Here is a 19,319-nt window from a genome sequence, read left to right as displayed (position 1 = left end):
ATGGCAGAAATATTAATACATTTGTAACATGCTGCGGCTGGGGACAAGCTTGTCCTCCAAATTAAGTGGATTTGAGTGAGAACAATGAGGTGCAGCCACAGACACACAGCTACAGATTTTTATGACCCTTTTCAACAAGTCCACAACACTCCCTTTGTTAAATATGCTGTCTCTTTGAATCTGCTCCTTCTTTCATTTGTCAGTGTCTAAATTAGATTTTAGAAAAGTGTTAAGTGGTTTGGCTGGGATCTGACTGTACTTCAGTTTCTATCCTGTTCATTTTTTTTGCGAGGCACATTGACAGCAACAGCAGGGGCGGAGCTAGAGAGATATTTATGGGGTGGCAAGAGGGTGGAGACTTTAAGGGGTGGCAGAAATATATGTTCATTTAATTGCAAACTAGGGCTGGGTGATTAGACAAATATATCGGTGATCTAGAGTCCATCGCCAGTTGTTTTTTTTAGCTGATTTTTTGGCTGTTTTTTGTCGTTTTATTTAGCTAATTTCATGGTCTGCCTCCGAAGAATGAGAGCCGCTCAGTGACAGCGCTCCACGGCGCAGTTCACACACTGAGTGAGAGGAGAAATGGCTATAGAGCCAGTGTTTGTATACTGCAGTGAGTTAAGGGTTTATTTGGACTAGTCTGACGACTGGGAATACCGTTACAACTCTGGGGAATATGTGAACACAGCAGGGACAGGCTGGGACAGAGGAGGCATGAAGCAGGTAGAGGAGCAAAGGACATCAGAGAGGCAGTGACAGCGCGTAGAGCCAGAATATTTTCTAACTTTGTTAGATGGTTAGACACCAGAGTAAGTGATTGTTGGAACAGTGTAAAGACTAATCAAGATGATAGGGGATTTTTATTTTGTATCTGTCGAGTTTGAATGAAGTGTGTTTTAAGATTGGTTAATAAGCTCTTAGTTCGGAGAAACTTTAGGGAGGTGTAAGGAGGTAGTTCTTTTTAATGAGGAAAAGGTTAGGTTTTTCCTTTCCTTTCTTTTCATTTGGAGAGTTTATTTTGTTTGTTAAAGCTATGAGAGTTTGTTGCACGTAGCAAACTCGCCGCTCATCTTCCTGCTGAAACTATTGGGCAGTGACTGGAGGGGGTGCTGCCACAGCACACAGGAATGGGCAAATATATCATGGACTGACGGTGGCCGTTTGGAAAGTTTTAACATATCTGCCAACCCCATTGAAAACAATCACATATATATCTATATTTAGAAAAGCCCCCAGCATTTGACACCAATCTGCCACCCCATGCCATCCCTCTAGATCTGCTCCTGAACACAAACTGATATTCTACAGATGTTGTTGCCTTGGTCTTGTGAATGTTCACAAACACAGCACTGAAGTACAGGTCAGGCTTTTATAAACTTGACAGCTGAGGGAAATAGAACTACAGGTGTGTTACAGACAGACGTCTTATATTTTCACGAGGTAAACAACGGTTGGTAAATTAACAACACAAACCTAAAAACTTGCAATGAACAAAGACACCTGGTCAGACCTCTGAAGCCGTAAGTAAAGTGTCAAATCCAGTGAGATCAGTTGGTCTTCTACCACAAAAGTATATTAAGCCTCAAGGCTACACAGCCTTACCAAAAAAGATCCCAAGAAACATCTGTATATACAATTATGTCTTTCGCACTACATTGTCAGACCACAAGAAACCAAATATGTGGTAGGCAAAAGTGAAATTCTTCTCCCTCCAAGGACAGGATGACATTTCTCTTCCCTCCAAACAAAACTGCATCCTCTTGCACTTTGGGAAGTTGCAGCTGTCAATTTAAGAATTTCAACATTTCCTTTAGATTTTGTGCAGACCTTGCTTGCATCACCACCCAGTCGGGAGTGAGGGGGGTAAAACAGTGAAATCCACCTAGTGAATATTTGTACATCAACTTAAATGGGAGGTTATACCCATTGACACTGACAGGGACAATGAAAGTTAACAAGTTGAGGTTTTGACAGCTATAACTCAGTAAGCACTGACCCCATCAGCTGCTGTGTGTTAGAGACGTCGTAAAGTAATGACTCGTCATTACTGGATTCCATCTAACAATCTATGAGCCATCACTTTTCAGGACATCCCTCTCCTCTTGCAAACCTTCCCACTGCTTACGGCTGGTAATATTTATTGCCGGGACATTTATTATTTATAAAGCAGTTTATACACAGTGTTGCATTATTCACAATACAGTATCTGAATCTGGTCCAGAGTTTTCCCATGATGACACTTCTGTCTCAAGAATATACAAGTTCCCCAACTCTTACATTCTTATCTGTAGTTCTTACATTTGAAGCTCCTTTTCTATATGACTTTCAGTGCAACTTCTTTCTGTAGCCATAATTTATTCCGCTCAACTATAGGTGTCCAAATGTGTTCCTCTTCATCTGTGATGTCCTGTTGTTCTTACACTATGTTATCACAATAGCCTTTAGGTTGTTAATATTAATCTGCATCAATGCCAACAAATTCCAATAGATTCCATGTATTGTTCTTTTTAAATGATTCATTATTTTACACCTGCATAAACCTGAATATATATCTAACCCAAAAAATGACTCAATAAATTAATACATTTCATAAAACATGTTTAAAGTGGTGCAGAAACTAACAATTACATGACTACGAACATCGTACACTGTAACTATACAGTGAAAGTACAGGCTTTTCATAGGACAAGCCACAGGTAATAAGGCCTGATTATGCTTAGTATATTCATTATGTCCTTCCCGATCGGTGCTTAACATGCACACATTCTTGTTAAAATGAATGCTCAGCATCTTTATTGATTTTGGACTATCCACCCCCCCCTTAGAAAGGCCCAGAGCCTTCAGGAGAAATTTACGTCTCCATTACCGCCACGTTACCCAGCCGTCAAAGGGCAGAAGATTAATTGAGAAAAAAAGAAAACATAACAGGCACCATGAGAGTCATAACAAGTGGAAAAATGAATTGGGGCTCATATTTCGAACCAGTCACCATTCAGTGTTGGAAGTGACAGAAACAATGGCCACATGGGACACTGATGAAAATGGACTTGTACTTCGATTCTTGCGTACAAAACCTTCACACATTCAGGCCCCAGAGGAAACAAGCCAGACCTCTCTGTTGAATTATCTAACCTCTGTGCTCCAGTGAACACTTTAATGTCCTGTGATCAATAGATGGTAGACAAAAACAACTTATCATGCACAACTTCAGTATTTTTGTGGTTTCTTTAGACACAAGCAGACAACAGAAAACTATGATCAGAGCGGCTCAGGTAAATGCTCACATCAGGTATTTAACAGTCTGTGGATCCTTCAGGGAAATCTATTTGAATCTCAGTACAGAAGGCAACACTCTCCCTTGAAGAGGTTCACTCACTTTACATTCACTTTTCATTTGCTGCAAATACAATGACATAATACCAGTGCCAGCAGCAACTTAAAACAACAGCAGACTTTAGATGGCTTAACTTGGAGGCAACTTAAGGAAAGTATAAGGGAAGAAGGGGAACTGCCTGAAAGCACTAAGCAAGCTATCAATAGCCAATTACTGCTGATATTAATTAAGGAGAAATTACTCCCATTAACCCCAGGAGAAGAGCAGGCTAGAGGAGCTGCCTCAGGGTCATGGTGCTCATTTGCGCAATTCAGCAGATCTATACGCCCTGCCTCGTGTAATTCATTGCCTTTACTGGAGAAGAACGAGGAACAGAAGAGACAGAAGGCAAGAAAGATGGTGAATAGACAAATGAGGTGAGGGCAGGAAGAAACACACAGAGGGCTTAAGAGGTGGAGGGGAAAAGTGGGAGACCAAATTAATTCTAAGCACAATTTTACTTGGGGGGGTTTAACATTCGATTGCAGCTCGATCTAAACCTGAAAATATTCAGCACATAACTTAATTAAGCCCAAAGGGTAGCGGCAGCTTTTGTCAACAGGACCCATAGTCAAGCCTAGAACTAATTATAGGCCATATTTCTCATCTTAAAAGTGGTAGAAACTTTTGTTTTCAATTTGATCAAAAACTAATTAAAACCCAGTCCAACCCCAGAGCACTAAAACTAGGTGGCTCGCAGAACAAGACTGAAGCATCAAACACCAAGCTCTAAGACTAAACTTATTCACCTTCATGCTTTTTTCCTCTTTAACTTTCAAAGACAAAACACTGGAGTGATGAGAAGTACAGTGAAGATGTTGGACTTAAACCTGTTTTGCCATTTTTTATAATTTTCTTTCCAAGCAAAGGCCTGAAAAACAACATCCAGCATGAGATGCAGGGAAAAAAGAGGCAACCCACCTGCTCACCCGCATGTCTGAAATTAAAATAATTTTCACAGAAATGTCACATTAGGTGCTCTGTTATGTCGAGGACTGCATCACCAGGGACTCAAAGCCTGCACTTAAAAGCCAGGGGAAATGTTAATTCATGCAGAATTATGAGTTCAGCTTGTAGGAAAAAACAGAACTACCATCTCAGAAAATGCTAACACACTAAAACGTTAAATGATGAATGATGAGCTAAAGGCCTAAATCTTTTGAAGCCATACATCCATATTCCCCAATCATCCTAGTTGTCTGCAGCCCCGATGAGACTTTGAAGTACAGCTTAGAGAAAAAAGGTTAAACAACATCTCAGGTGATGTTAGCACACTGAAAGGATGACCAATGAGAAACCGACCTGCATTTAGCTGACAAAAGATTTTCTCCATTCATCTAAATAGGACTCTACACTGTGATTACTGAGATAAAAATGTATGTCCCCGTCTAGGAAACGCAGTATGTCAGTATAATAGTCAGACGAATTTTTGATTGACAGATTCATCATTAAAATTCTGGGCACTAAAGAGCACAAATGATCCTCCAGTGTGTATGTGTGTGTGTGTGTGTGTGTGTGTGTGCACGCAAGTATGTGTGTTTTAAGTAAGGCGAAAATGCAGTAATGTGTTGCTGACACTTCTCAGCGCCGCGGTCTGCATGAGAAAGAGCTATAATGAAGTGAATCACTGAGGTAGCCAAGCTGACTCACATGTAATTAAAGCTACATGGAACATAAGGAGGAGGGGTCGGGACAAAAATGCCACATACTGTACACGAGAAAATTCTCTTCTAAAAATCGTACAGAATGGCTTCATTAATACAGAAAGCATGCAAAAAGAAGATAGTCAGATGCAGTTTCACTTCTCAGGAGGCCTGAGGTCCAAGAGCTGCAGCTTTCCAAAAGCAGCAGAACTTCAAACAGCACCGTCCATGTTCTCTGAGGGCTGGGAGAGTTATCAGCCTGACTCAAGTCTGTACTGCTCAGCAATCTCACCGCAGACTGACTGTATTTACATCCACACTGTATTCAGGATAATAACTCAAATGGTTGAGGTGTTAATCTGGATAAGCCTCTTACTGTGCACTGTATATATTCCGCCTTATTTGTGTCTATTCATCCACAAATACAGAGTTCTTCTTGCACCCAAAGGTGATGTTCTTCCTGCAGTAACCTGTCAGTTTCCAATCAACAGCAACATGAGGTGACGTGTCCTGGAAACAGGATCAGTGTGTCCAGAGGCTATGTATTATCAAATACAATGCATAAATAGGAATATGTTAACATACAGTAGTATGCCACTTACACTGCTGTATGTTAATGTTAACAGCTAGTAACAGTAGTGTGATGTATAACGTTTAAAAGCATCAAAGCTAGAAAGCATCAGTCAGTTATAATGGCTACAACAAATGTTCTATACAAAAGGTAATAATGATAGTTAGCAACAAAGAAAGACTCAACTGAAACTGAACTAAAAAGGTTTCTTTTACTAAAACTTGATCTCAATATCAACTGCTCTACTCTATTTTTAAAGGGATAAACCTTTAATTGAAGTATGAAGAACACTGATTGCACCACAAAAATACAACACAGGAACCTGCTGCCAGAAATGCATAATCTTAAAAAAACCTATGAAGAAACCTCAAGTTTACATATTCTATCCTGAATTTAATAAAAATGACCACTCGATAGGCACCCTGGTCTAGACCAAAGTTGGCACTGTAGAACTCATCCAGAGGTCATAATGAAAACACTGTTCTGTCTCACAGTAACAGTGAAGACCTCAGAGGAGAAGACTGGCTGGGGTTCAATATGGAGCTTTTTTCTAGCCTAACACTATTTGGCGCGATAGAGACGAATGGAGTCATTTTCACTTTGGTAATCCTCCGTAATTGACCTCCCAACCTCTGAGCTGCAATCTCAGGATGAGCACATTAAAGGGACTATACTCATAGTTGATATGACTGTTTGAAGGAGGGCGATTAGGTACATGGAGGGGAGGGGAGGACGTGTGCATGTGTGTGTGTGTGTGTGTGTGTGTGTGTGGGTGTTGATTAACTGTAACGTCACGTCTCTGTGCCACCTTCATTGCTATTCAAGGCCATGCCTGGCAAAGGGAATATGATTTTTCTCCCATCTCTGCCTTCCCAGCAGTCATGTGAACGCCCTTACAGTGTGTTTACATCCTGCAAGGTAACCTGGAATCCATCAGACCTCCAGTAGCTGCTTCTCAGAGAAGTATTGGCTCTCCTAATATTACCTGCATGGAGCTGGACCACTGACAGTCAGCAGTTCTTCAGGGGACGTTGGAGTTTCAGCAATTTAGCGTTTCAGTTTGGGAAACTTGAATTATGCCTACATCTGTGTGACCAATGAGGGTGAAAAAAAGATAATAATTGTGGACATTTAATCAAAAGTATCATTGAGTATCAAATAGGCATATCCAATTCTGTCACATCTTTTACATAGAGATGGAAATTATGTCTGAATAGCTGCAGGAAGTAATGGATAATGTCATCTACATTAAACATACCTTATGACAACGACATAACAGAGACAACCAATAGACAGAAAAAAGTTATAAATCAAAGTTTTAAGTGTAATAATTCAGAATATTCAATGAGAACACCATAATCGCCTTAGTGGGCAGTTCTCCCGAGTACCACTACTGATAATCAAAAATGAAATCTATACTGATAAACTATTTGTTACTAGTTTCCTGGGAAGGATATAAATAAAACCAGAATTACCTTATCTTTTTGAAACACATCTTAGATTTGACTATGACTATAAATATTTTTTCTACGAACAAGGACATTAAATGATTATGTACACATATCCACATATTTGATCTGTATGCCCTAAAGACAGCCATCGTACAGAAACAATTACAGAGCACATGACTTACTCTCATTTTCCACAGACATCAGGTTAATCCTGGAGGGGCCAACACAAATATTAGCCTACTCTCACCTCTCTCTACAAAAATCACTGTGGCCCATGTATTATTCATCATAGAGGAGTTGTTTCAAAGTCATTATAAATCCAAAATTGTGCCCTGACACAAAGGACAGAAAAAAGGAAGATTAATGGATATGATTTCGGAGGAAAGTCAAAATTTATAACGCTTGAAGGAGGCTTCATATTCAAACAGCCTGTGTGTCTCAATGTTGGGAGTTCGGATCAAAAAGAGCTCAAAGTACGAGCCTTAACCAGTGCTTTCACACTAAAGGTAACCTGAAAGATTCACTTTATAATAAAACAGGACTGTTTTTTAAACAATAAAAGGTGACACAGCATGCTAACTGTTTAATGGCAGAAGCACTTTATATTTTGAATGATGAATAACTCTTCGTTCACGTGTCCCAAATTGATGCTGCCGTGCTAAAAGCTGCTAGTTTCCCACTGGAGCAGGCAGTTTGTTCAGTTCATCAGATTTAGAAAATCTGTCCCTTAATGGATGAAAAGGATGAAAACCTGCCGTGTTGCAAAACAGCTTTAGGAACTACTGAATTACAGTACATTTGCATTTCAAAAATGGCATTTGACTTTCTATTTCCCAAATGTACAAGTATCTGTCAGCAGAAAAAGGTGTTACAAGTAATTTCATGACAGTTTTGAGTAGGAATTGAAAAAATGTCTAAACTCATGGAGGCGCCGGCCACCATTCAATTTATTTGGATGCATTAAAAGGTCCAGTGTGTAACATGTAAGAGGATCTATTGGCAGAAATTGAACATAACATTAATACATATACATACACATTGTGTTTTCATTTCCTTAGAATAAGTTGTTTTTATCTACAGAGGGAGCAGGTCACCTTCAATGGAGGATGCCATGCTGAACTGCCATGTGGCCCACAACAGACAAACCAAACACTGGCTCTAAACAAGCCTTTCATGTTTTTTGTGGCCATCGTAGCTTGGAAGGATGAGCTGTGTTCAGTCAACTTCACTGCTAGATGTCAATGAATTCTACACACACACAATTGGAGATACAAGGTTTTCACCAGACAGTGACAAAATGTAAACAGACTTTCCTATAAAATGGGATAAGCTTATTCCAACATGTTGTCTAAAACAAGCAAAGCCACATCATTTGTTCTGTTTATTTAAAGGAGCCATTGTGAGCAGATAGTACTGAAAATCCGCTCATTAGACTCAGGGTTCCTCACACCTCTCTGCGTACTTCTTCCTCCTGACATCTGCTCTCTAAAACACACTCCAAAAAAAAAAAAGAGAAACCAACTCCAAACTATCTTCAGCCTTTTCCCTCATTAGTTTGAAAAATGAGAAAGATTCGCTGACATTTTTGCAGTAGGAAATATTACGCTTGTTTAACACAGCCAGAAACTTTGTGACGCATCTTGGTTAAAAACTGCCAAGCTGGGCTCCAATACCTTTTAGCATTTAAGACAACATAATCATTTCAGAAACTATATGCATAATACCTAACTCATACTGTGTATACAATGAACAAAGGATCAAACACACAAATTAAAAATAGGAAATGGTTACTTCATAACTTATATGAGTTAAAAAGAAACCTAATAGGACTATTAATCGTGTCTGGCAAAGCACTGAGCAAGTTCATTTTCATATGAATCTTATGCTATACAGTGAAGATGAATGCATCTTAAAATGTTTAGTTTTTGCTCCCTTTGCAGTTACTATGACTCAAAAATAATGATAACGAATAGGTACAAATGTCTTTACCGCAGTAGTTATAGCATTAACTAAATCAGATGGCATGTCAATGTTCCTTTTAACAGGTAGGCATGTCAGAAGATATTGTATACTCTCTGGAAAATGAAAATACACTAGAGAAATATTTTCTTTAAAGTTCTGAGTAGAAGCAAAACACACCATAAGAGTAATCATAACATTAAGTCATTTTTAAGGGTATTAAGCTTTTTTTTTTTCTGTGATGTGCCAAAAGAAAGAAAACAAGAAAGCAGACTGATTGATCCACCAGAAAGTCAGACATTAACAATCCAACTTTGCTGTTGCACGAGGAAATTCATTTTCCATAAATATTCCTCCTGAGGGCTGCAATAACACATTTTATTCAAAGTGGGCGTTCAGTAAGAAAGCACACAGAATGATTATAGTGCAAACAGCTCTAAAATAATCTCACTCATGCTGTTCTGTCAAAGAGGTATGTGACCCCTAATCAGTTATCCGTCTGTGCTGTCAGTGTACCTGTGTAGGAAACCTGATTGGTAGCCAAACTCAACCACAAGCACATTAGTCTTAGCTCAGATTGCTTTAGAAAGATAAGAACATTATTAAAAGGGGAAGTCTTCCAATTTTACACATCAAAGTCTTGGGGAGTAAAAAACTTGTATAAAGCCTTTTACGCTGTGCAAAGCCTTCCTTGGCATTTCTTCAAGTGATGTCACCTGAAACCACATTGGTTGGGATTGAAGACTACAGAGAAATTGGGGTTGTGGAATCAGAAAAAAAAGTGCACTCTTTGTAGCTCACTCCTCATTTCTGCTTGATGCTAGCCTCTTGAGGCTATGTAAGCCGCAACTAGCATAACACACCCAAATTAACCAACTAGTTAAGGGTCAAGTTGTATTGCGGGTAAAGCAGATTTCGACAAGGAAGAAGAGAGCATGGGATAAATAAAAGATGCTCTGGGCCTGTTGCATTGTGACTCTGACAATATTATAGAAGTGCAATGCTGAATTGGTCAGACAACCCAATTTGATATCAAAGTTGGGCATCTTTATCTGTTATAGATTCACTGGCCCAACTTTTTACAGACCACTTATATGGGGGAGTGATGGGGAAATAAAAGGAAACCGCCAGAAGTCTGATGGAAAAAGTTCACAGCTAAAAGAAATGTCAGCCAGTCACAATCCTATTAATCGTCGGGCTGATAGGAACACCGATTCTGGTGATGGTTTTCCTGTGTTTATTGCTCTTTACGAGAACATTAGTTTGTGAAAATATGAAGAAAATCCACACAAATTTAACTGCTAAGGCTGTGCCAGAGAGACTTGGGGAGCTAAAACAGGAGGGAATAAATGATAGTATTTATTTACAATATGGTCGGCAAATTGTCTAAAAATCTATATTTTACAGACACATTCATTTTGCACCTATTATGATATTTGCGGTGTTATGATGAAAATGTTTTTGAGGAGTAAAATCTTACCAAGGGGTCCAGAAAAGGTGCCATAAAGAAAAAAAAACACTTTGCAGAATGTGGAAATTGATAAATGTGTGTTACTGATATGTTGCTGCTGCATTGCATTGAGTATGTTGTTACCATTTTACAGATAGCTGTAGATATCTGAAGGAACTCTTCCAACAAGTGCCCCTGCAGGTGAAATTTCTTGACATGCCATCAAGTATGGTAATTTTGGAGTTTTGGAAAACAACCAACCTGGCACATACCACTTCTGAATCTGCTTTTAAAATGTGTGCAGAAAGAATGAGCTCTTACATATTTAATTGCAACAAGCAGAGTACAGTCTGCAAGGTATTGACAGCCCTTTTTAAACCTCCTCCCCTGAGTATCTTCCTCATGAGAGCAGACATGAACTAATTATTCAAGTTTTCAACCCACCCGTCAATAATGTACAAGTCAATACTCCAGTGAGCCTCACACTTTTACACAAACACAAAGAAACTAAGGTCTCTACAGAACAATGCACATTTGAAAGCCCATTTTTCAAACTATTATACCGCAAACCAGACCAGCAGCGCTCAAACAAAAGAAGAAGTGTACATCCATGTGATGTCAAATGTAACTCCTAGTGTATCACAAACTCTGCAGCTATGCTTGTGATTTTAAGAATTTACCATGTTTAAATGTCTGGTTTATGTTGTCAACAGTGTTGAATATTTCAGGATAAACTTCATGTATAAGTTATGAGCTTCAACTTGCATATTAGTATGAGATATAAGTATGAGCCTGTATTGAGACTAATACTGAATAGGATGAAGTAGCCTTCAGTCACAGAAAGTTAAATGAGGTTTTTACTGAACATGGAATAAGTGGCATAAGGAAAATATTAAGCACTGCACAGATAACATGAAAAACAGAGTCAGAATCCAAGCAGAGGCACAAGTATACACATTCAGGAATTATATAATTATGTATATGCATTAGGTGGTCACATGACAAGTGCTTTCTGAATTTTGTGTATGGACTGTATATAAATACTAATGTGTTCATCCAAATACAGACAGTTTTTCTTAAAGTTAAACTGCGAGTTTCAGGGGAAAATGCAAGTCTGCAAGCTACAGAATCATTTCAAAGAAGTCAAAAGTTAATTAGGATACCTGACAGTGATTCCCTGTCAAAACAGAAAGTAAATCTACGTCAAAGTGGAAACCCAAAGCTCTCAAAAGTGTCTCAAGAAAGCTTCAAAGGTGCTTCTAAAAACAAGAACATGATTATTCAGCTGCAGCCTAAAATGAATACAACCACATTATATTCCTGCACAGCCTTTTTTCTGCATTTATAATGCATGAATTACTCCACAAGCATCTATAAAGTCTAGTGTAGTCTAATCTAATCTAATCTAATTGAATACAGTTTTAAGAGCCATGGTCCACAGGAGGAGATAATACCAAAATGAAAAATTAAAGCGGAGAGGACACAAGACTGAAAGTCACCTCATGACCCTGTAATTCTCATTACACACCAGACTCTTAAAGATGTCAGACTGATAAAAAAAAATGTAGAGCCTGCTGATATTCTTAGATTGTTACCACTGGTAGGGGCAAAAATCTGACCACCAGGGACCATTAAAAGCTTGAATTCATCGTTTGTTTTTGAGGTGCTGTTATGAACTAAAGTGTTAGACAAGTTGACATTAAAAGAAGGTCTGTATCAAATCTAGTAGTAACTGAGGAACAAGTGATGAACGACCTGATAATTAATAGTTCCTGAATAACTTTGATTAGACAATGATGTTAGAAGAAACACACAGAGATACTACATTAATGAATCATTAGGTAATGATTAGTTCATATTAATGGACTTGTGTAGGCTTAAGTGGCATCAAGCGCAATGGAGAAACTACGGTGGCCATGAAACTTGCAAAAAACACAAAAGGCCCTATCTAGAGTCCCTCTGTAGATTTTAGGTGATTATACACTAAGAGAACATACCTATGAATATTATATTCCATTTCTGCCAATAGATCCTCCAAAATGTTACACAGTGCGAGCTTTAATATCTGTGAATCAGAATAACGACCACTTTATTCATGAGGCATTCCTGCTTCTCTGGGTTGATGAATGAATTAATTTAAAGCAGTGCAGTGTATTGAATGAGCATCCAGGATATGGAACAATGTGTTCCAGAAAACCACTTGAATGTTTTTGCTTTGTTTTAGAAACAATCTCTGCCCTAGTGGAGAGAAATGATATTGTACATGAGTAACTGCAGAGAGAACAGCAGATGTTTCCAAATGTTACATAAGGTATCACAGAATAATAACATAAGTATCAAATTTGCAATCAACCCAGTTCAGCTCAAACTGTCCACCTACAAGTGGAATCACGTGAGAAATCTCAAGCAGACAGAGATGGCACACGCTGTGTTTGACAAGTTGTGACTTATGATTTTCGACAAGTAATGGCTTATGAGTTTTCACAAGTTATGATTTATGTATTTATATTATATGATCTGCATTTCCTCCAGTCTCATTCAGTGCTTCTGTGTACCTCACTGTACTCAGGTCGCTTGGCATAAATCACCATCTCAATGATGAGTCACAATGCTGCTCGGAGATTAATTAGAACAAGGTGAGGGGCACTGACCTGTAATTAAAAGCACAGAGGAGACTTGATCTCCTAAAATGTGTACTCAACACTCCTTCAATATTTATCACATACAGGAAGAAAGTCCTCAGACGAGGGAAACCAAAGTAATGTCAATCCACCCTGAGAAAATGTAATCCTCAAAAGCAAATGCTTTGGAAAGAAATGAAACCTCATGTAATTATAAGGAAAATGATGATTATTCTAGAGAGGAAATATAACAAAAAATGACATATGTCTTCAAGAAAGTCCAATGGTATATTTATTATTTATGGAGCCCTCTTTTTGCAAATCATGGAGTTGATGATTAACATAGGAAAATAAAATGTTTGCAGTTGTTCAATTATAAGCTCATAATTTTCCAGACGGGATAATTAGATACATTAACAAACTGTTCAAGAGCAGATACGAGTGAGTAGGAAGGTGAGTGTGTGACAGCAAGTGAATCATTATCCCATCACTCCAGCTGGTGAGGATGTGACACTTTGCCTGACATTAGTGGAATGAGAAAATCTCTCAGCTAAGACAGGAACTGAACTACACTCTCATGGTTCAGGAAGACCGAACCAGAACATAATACAATGTTTATACGAGTTAGCCAGGATCTGCGTGTATCACACCGATTCCTGCTGAGTGAATCCTGCTCTGCTCTGATGGAGACAACCTCAGCTGGGGGAAAATACATACTTAATCGTAAAATCCTACAAAATACCAGATGGAGGAAAATGTAATCTGTGAAACACTGTCAAATGCTTTGATAACTCTGGGTTTTAATAAGGGTTACACGAAACCCCTCCAGCTAAATGCTTTCAGTGTTGCGTCGTTGTTGTGTGCTTGTCATGATTCATGTTTTATGGAACAGGTTGGGTATTCAATCTGACTCAGATTTTGCTGTAAAAGAGGGCTGATCAGTCATAAAGCTACAGAGGTTTGTGGATTTATTAAACAGCTTCAAACACTTAGTTCTTACTCCGTAGTGTCTGCTCGGCTTTCTCTGATGATTGTAAAGGCTACTGCAGTTCTGAAACTGAAGAAAAACAACGATTACTGTTTGCTTTTAATCTTCTAATAATTCTAAAACGGACTGTGGCCGACTGAGTCATTCTTCAAGATGAGTTTATTGGGTTCTTATTCTTCAAAGGCACATCATTAAAATTAGATGTGCTCAATGAATGTACTCTAGTAAAGCTCAAGAATGATATAAAGAGGATTGTTAAGCTGATACAGACTCTTCCTTTATCAAAATGTGTGCAAACCATTTCAGTATTATTGTAGAGGTTTTGGTAAAAATACAAAATCAGAACCTGCTTTACATACAGTGATTTTTTATTTATTTTGCAAAGATTAACATAAAAATTAAGCTCTAAAAAATATAGAGACTGGACACATGAAGTGGTTCGTTGTATACAACAGACAAAGAGTTCTACTGTAAATCCTCTACAAACTATGGAGTCCCACAGGGTTTCTCCCAAGTTAACAACTATTTTCTTCACACATACTTTACACACACCCCAAACACCACTTATTTTCCTGTTAGGTCAGTATAATACAGTTAAAGCCTGATGATTCATGACAATCTTCATGAAAATTACTTAAAGGTTTTAAATGATGCTTTACATTTTATTGGACTTTTACTTGATGATGATGTAGTAATTCTACAATTATGATTACAGTCATTCTGCAAGTCCTCCACTCTTGTTTCATCACATTTAAGTATTGTATCTACTTTGTGTAGCTTTAAAAATGTGTTTTGTTATTACTTTTTATTTCAATGGGGATTTGATTCCCTGTCCAAAGAATGCTAATTGTTTATCTCTTGGCTGTGCCAGTATCTTTTCACTGTTATCACAACTTTAAGCTGCATTAATCACTCAGGGAACATAAAAACTCACAAACAAGCTGATAAACCCACCACCTTACATATTATTACCTGGTTGTTATGACGTTGATGATGGCAAACAATTACCTATTTGCATATCCAGCAAACATAGAGCAATATTATCATTCATTTGTCTTCTGTCCAACTGATGATTACTGTAAGAGTCTGATGTCCACTCTCTGTTAGCTCTCGTTGTGTTGTTTTACTTTCTATAAAAGCTGCAAGAGCGAACCATACTGTAAATGTGCCATATAACCAAAACAACAAGCTAAAAGGGGCTAAAAAAAACTCAAAACATGCAGAACTGATCATCTTTAACAGTCGAAATTGTTAAATGTAGCTTTAAGATTTTTTGAAGCCTTAAGGAAATTAATTCTGCAACAATGTATTTTATGTTACATATTGTGCCTATTGTCTTATATCCTATTAGTTGACAAAAAGGAAAAGTAATTTTTATAATCATGCAAGATTTATTGAATGGGAGCCCAGTGTAGTTTATGAATTTTGATGAGCAGGACATAATGTGCCAGCAGCATGAGTTGTGCTGGTTGATGGTTTATTCAGTGTTTGCTGAACTGTTGGGTGGGCTTTTGAGTAGATAGTGTTATTTTTCTTCATGTATACTTGCATTGCTAAGATCATTTCCATTTTTCTATTGTCACACAAAAGTTTTATAAAAGAGGACATGACACAACTGTATGGTACCCTGCTACCAGGATGTAAAGCCAAAATGCTGTATCTAATTCACCATTTTTAAGCTTAGAAACAGTTAAAAATGTTTACTTCACAAGATATTCAAGCAGGATGACAGAACACAAAATGAACAGGTAAGAGGCTGAGTCATACACCACAGGTCATTAACAAACTAAACTAAGCACAAAACTGTAATACGTCAAGCAACTAATCAGCTGTGAGGCATGTGAGGAAATAATCATGATAAATCAAGGTTTGGGTCTTACTTCTTACTCTGAATATGCTCCACACGTCAGATGAGGTGTTTGATGCCAAGTCCTGCCTTTAGGCTTAAATTCATCAGACAAGAAATGTGGCTTTGTAAGTGTAGAAGTAACTAACCTCAACCCGCAACCACCAGCCTTTCTTGGAGGGGTAAAAAAAAACCCTTTTCAGGCCAACCGTGCTCCTGCATAAGCCAAGGTTATTGCAACAGCCAAATGGGGCTGGCAGCACATTCGCCCTGCCTGCACTCATACCTCCAAAAGACTTGTGTCCTCACGGTGTAAACCACAAGCTCCTGCCCCAGAGAAAAAGCCCGGGTCAAGCCGATGATTACATCAAGAGGACAGGCTTGCCAAGTGTTACTATCATTGCCAAATGTCCCGTTCTTTCCCTCACACCTGCTCAATTTGTCATCATTCCCATGCATGCTCTCTCATTCTTTCTATTGTCTGCACATTCATCACTCTCCGTCTCACTCACTCAAAGTCAGATTTTTTCATTCCCGGACTGACATTTTCTCTCTTGTTTGGTTTCTTACGCCACCGGTTCCTTTGTCACTTTAGGCTGTCCAAAGGCACATCTGTCAGGGTCACATATTACCATCATCAGTCACAATATCACTCAGAGGACGTCAGATGCTGTATATTAATGCATTTTTTTTTTTTTGGCACTGCCCTTCAAAAGAGCGCAAGAAATGGAAACGGAGATAAATAAAGTAGTACTTCCTTTAATGTGATTTATAGACTGCATTAGTACAGAGAGGTAGAGAATACTCTCTGGGCCTGTCACCAAATACTTGAGTCTGTACCCAGGATAATTTTCTTCAGAGCACAGATATTCTTTTTCAGCAACAGAACATCCTCTAAACCAGCGGTAGGCAACCTGCAGCTCCGGGGCAGCCTTTGACAAATTTCTATTTATCATAGTTTGAGCAGACAGAGATGGCACACACTGTGTTTGACAATGTGTGACTTATTTTTACTTATATTGAATAAAAAATTGTTTTAACACTCGACTAAAATGTGCATCATATGTTACGTACTGACCCGGCGCCTGCTAGTTTTGAGTCTGCCTAGCGAAGCTAGCTATGGATTCCAAATCCAGTCTCGAAGGAAAATAAAGAATCTAGCAGTGCGCCGACAGATTTGTTTGCTTTCACCACCAACGCTTCTGGCATTACAGAATGCTTCATCTGCGGAAAGAAATTAGGCTCAAATATATTTTGTGACTTTTTTTTGTTTGCCAAAAATGTCTCTTTTGATAGTAAAGGTTCCTGAGACCTGCTCTAAACCCTGAGTTGATTGTAGACCATAGCTTATCAACGACGTGCAAATTTATTAAGAGCATGAAGAATTTTAATTCAAATGTATTTCAATTAGTTAACTATTTGTGTTTTGTTATTTTCTATAGAAGGGGGTCCCAAGTGAAGTCCTGTTCATAAAGTTAATGTCAATAAACAGAATGAGTGCAGGAATTTCTTTTTTTATTTTTATGCGAATGTTAGATGGATTAGGCGGGTTTTAGGAGTTTGTTGATGGTTTGGGAAACACTCAGATCGTTTGTGTAATCTGTGTTAGCATTATCACTGCTACGAGCTGCTGTTTCTCACTGGAATATGTACTGTATCATGTTAGCAAGCCAGAGCTGACAGATGTCTATAAAAGGTTTAAATACAGAAAATGCCCATAATTAAGCCGAGAGCAGATTAAAACGCTTTCCAGGTCACCTTAATGTGTACCATACATAATGGCGCACTACTCAATTCTAACATCTAAATGACATTTAACCAATCATGTATTCTATTTCTGGTGTGCGTTTAGTTCCTACGGTTTTCAGATCTGATGCAATTACACCTACGTTTGCTTTAAGTGAGCCCCTGACCACAGCAGACCAAGCACTACTTCTTTGAGCCCCACCTGCATATAACAAATTTTCATTTGACAAAAGATTTCCAGTATTTTGGGCCGAGGGAAAAAAAACTCTGAAGAATGAAAATAATGATCATTTTTCTTTTTCTCGCTCTACTTTGCAGTGATTATCTTTCAGCTGAGACATACAGCATCCGTTTTTTCATGTCTACTTCTATTTATGACTCATCATGACCCAGCAAAGTTAACAGAACAGATGCGTTTGAGAGAACAAAGCTTTACCTGCCAGAAGATGGTATCTATTGTGCTGCCCAGGAAGCCTTCTCTCACTTCAGACGACAGGAGCTTGGGTCCAAGGATGGTCATGAACTCGTTGAAATCAACCTGTCCATCACCTGACAGATAAAAAAAAAGGGCCAATTAGTGATAGATGACAATGCACAGATTATAGACTTACATTGTTTGCAACTTTTGTCAAGTTTGCTGGTTGTATATAACACTTTAACTGTAACCAAACCCAACCCAAACATCCCCAACGGTGATATAAAACCAAATAAAACTCATCCCAACTCAACACCATCTGATTATCCGATCTTCTTATAAATGGTTCTTCTGTGAACTGCTGTGCAGGCTGCAACTGTAAAGAAACATTACTTGTTTCTGTTCTTGGATATGAGTGTTAGATCAGCTCTCTTATCTTGCGGATTAGTTTCAACTTTATATTCCAATAGTGGAAATGACCCAGACAGCATGCACAGGAATATTACTGGTTCACTGGTTTGGAGTGAGAGCTGAGGCAGAGTGAATGACAAATGATGTTCCTGTCCTGAACAACTAAGGCTGATGTGCCCCTGAGCAGAGCACTCAGCAGCTAACAGCCTGCAGCTTAATGTGTGTAACTGCTTAAAAGTAAAGCTCGGTGCTGGGGAAATAGCAATGAATCTTTCCGGGATTAAATAGGTGATCTGATGGAAGCCTTTGGTGTTGCAAAAGATTCTGCAGGTTTTTTCCTACAATATGTTTGTAGACAAGTTATTACACCCTATGCTTAGTCTTAAAAGGAAATATGAGTGCTGTTTGTGTCTGTATACAGACTACTGAGACAAGAGGTGGTTAAAAACAATGAGCTCTGACTAGCTCTATAATACTGGGTATGGAGCACATCAAAGTTTACAGCAACTGTTATCACTCACAACAAGGAGTTCCTGCTGCGCACAATGAGTCCAACAGCACTGATCTTGGATCCTGCTGACAGTTGTTGAAGCTACTGCCAAAATAAATCATCAAAACTCTGCAGAAAGCAAAGCATTCAAATGAACAGGTCATGGATTCATATTGATGTGGTTGAATATGCTTTAACATTTTTCTTTTTCTCCCTGCAGTGTTTGTCTGGTTTTATTATCTGCATGTGTAGATGAACCAAATATTGTACATTATATGCTAAGGCAATTGTGAAAAATGAGATGGGTGTAGAATTCAGATCTTTAAGTTTGAAAAAGAAAGGGGTGGATAGA

At 38.5% G+C, this 19,319-nt stretch overlaps 1 protein-coding gene across 2 annotated transcripts in view; it reads right to left on the bottom strand.

Annotated features, from left to right (window-relative positions):
• caln1 (calneuron 1) overlaps positions 1-19,319 on the bottom strand; it is a 59,366-nt gene that overhangs the window by 15,599 nt on the left and 24,448 nt on the right. For both annotated transcript variants that reach the window (XM_051398844.1, XM_051398843.1), the window contains exon 4: positions 18,088-18,200. In XM_051398844.1, coding sequence (XP_051254804.1) covers positions 18,088-18,200 — 113 coding nt within the window. The remainder of the gene's footprint in view (positions 1-18,087; positions 18,201-19,319) is intronic.

Source organism: Dicentrarchus labrax, unplaced genomic scaffold (genome assembly GCF_905237075.1).
Source record: "Dicentrarchus labrax unplaced genomic scaffold, dlabrax2021, whole genome shotgun sequence".
Classification (NCBI taxonomy): domain Eukaryota; kingdom Metazoa; phylum Chordata; class Actinopteri; family Moronidae; genus Dicentrarchus; species Dicentrarchus labrax.
The sequence above is the reverse complement of the archived record's forward strand: the minus strand, read 5'-3'. Positions and strand labels throughout refer to the sequence as shown.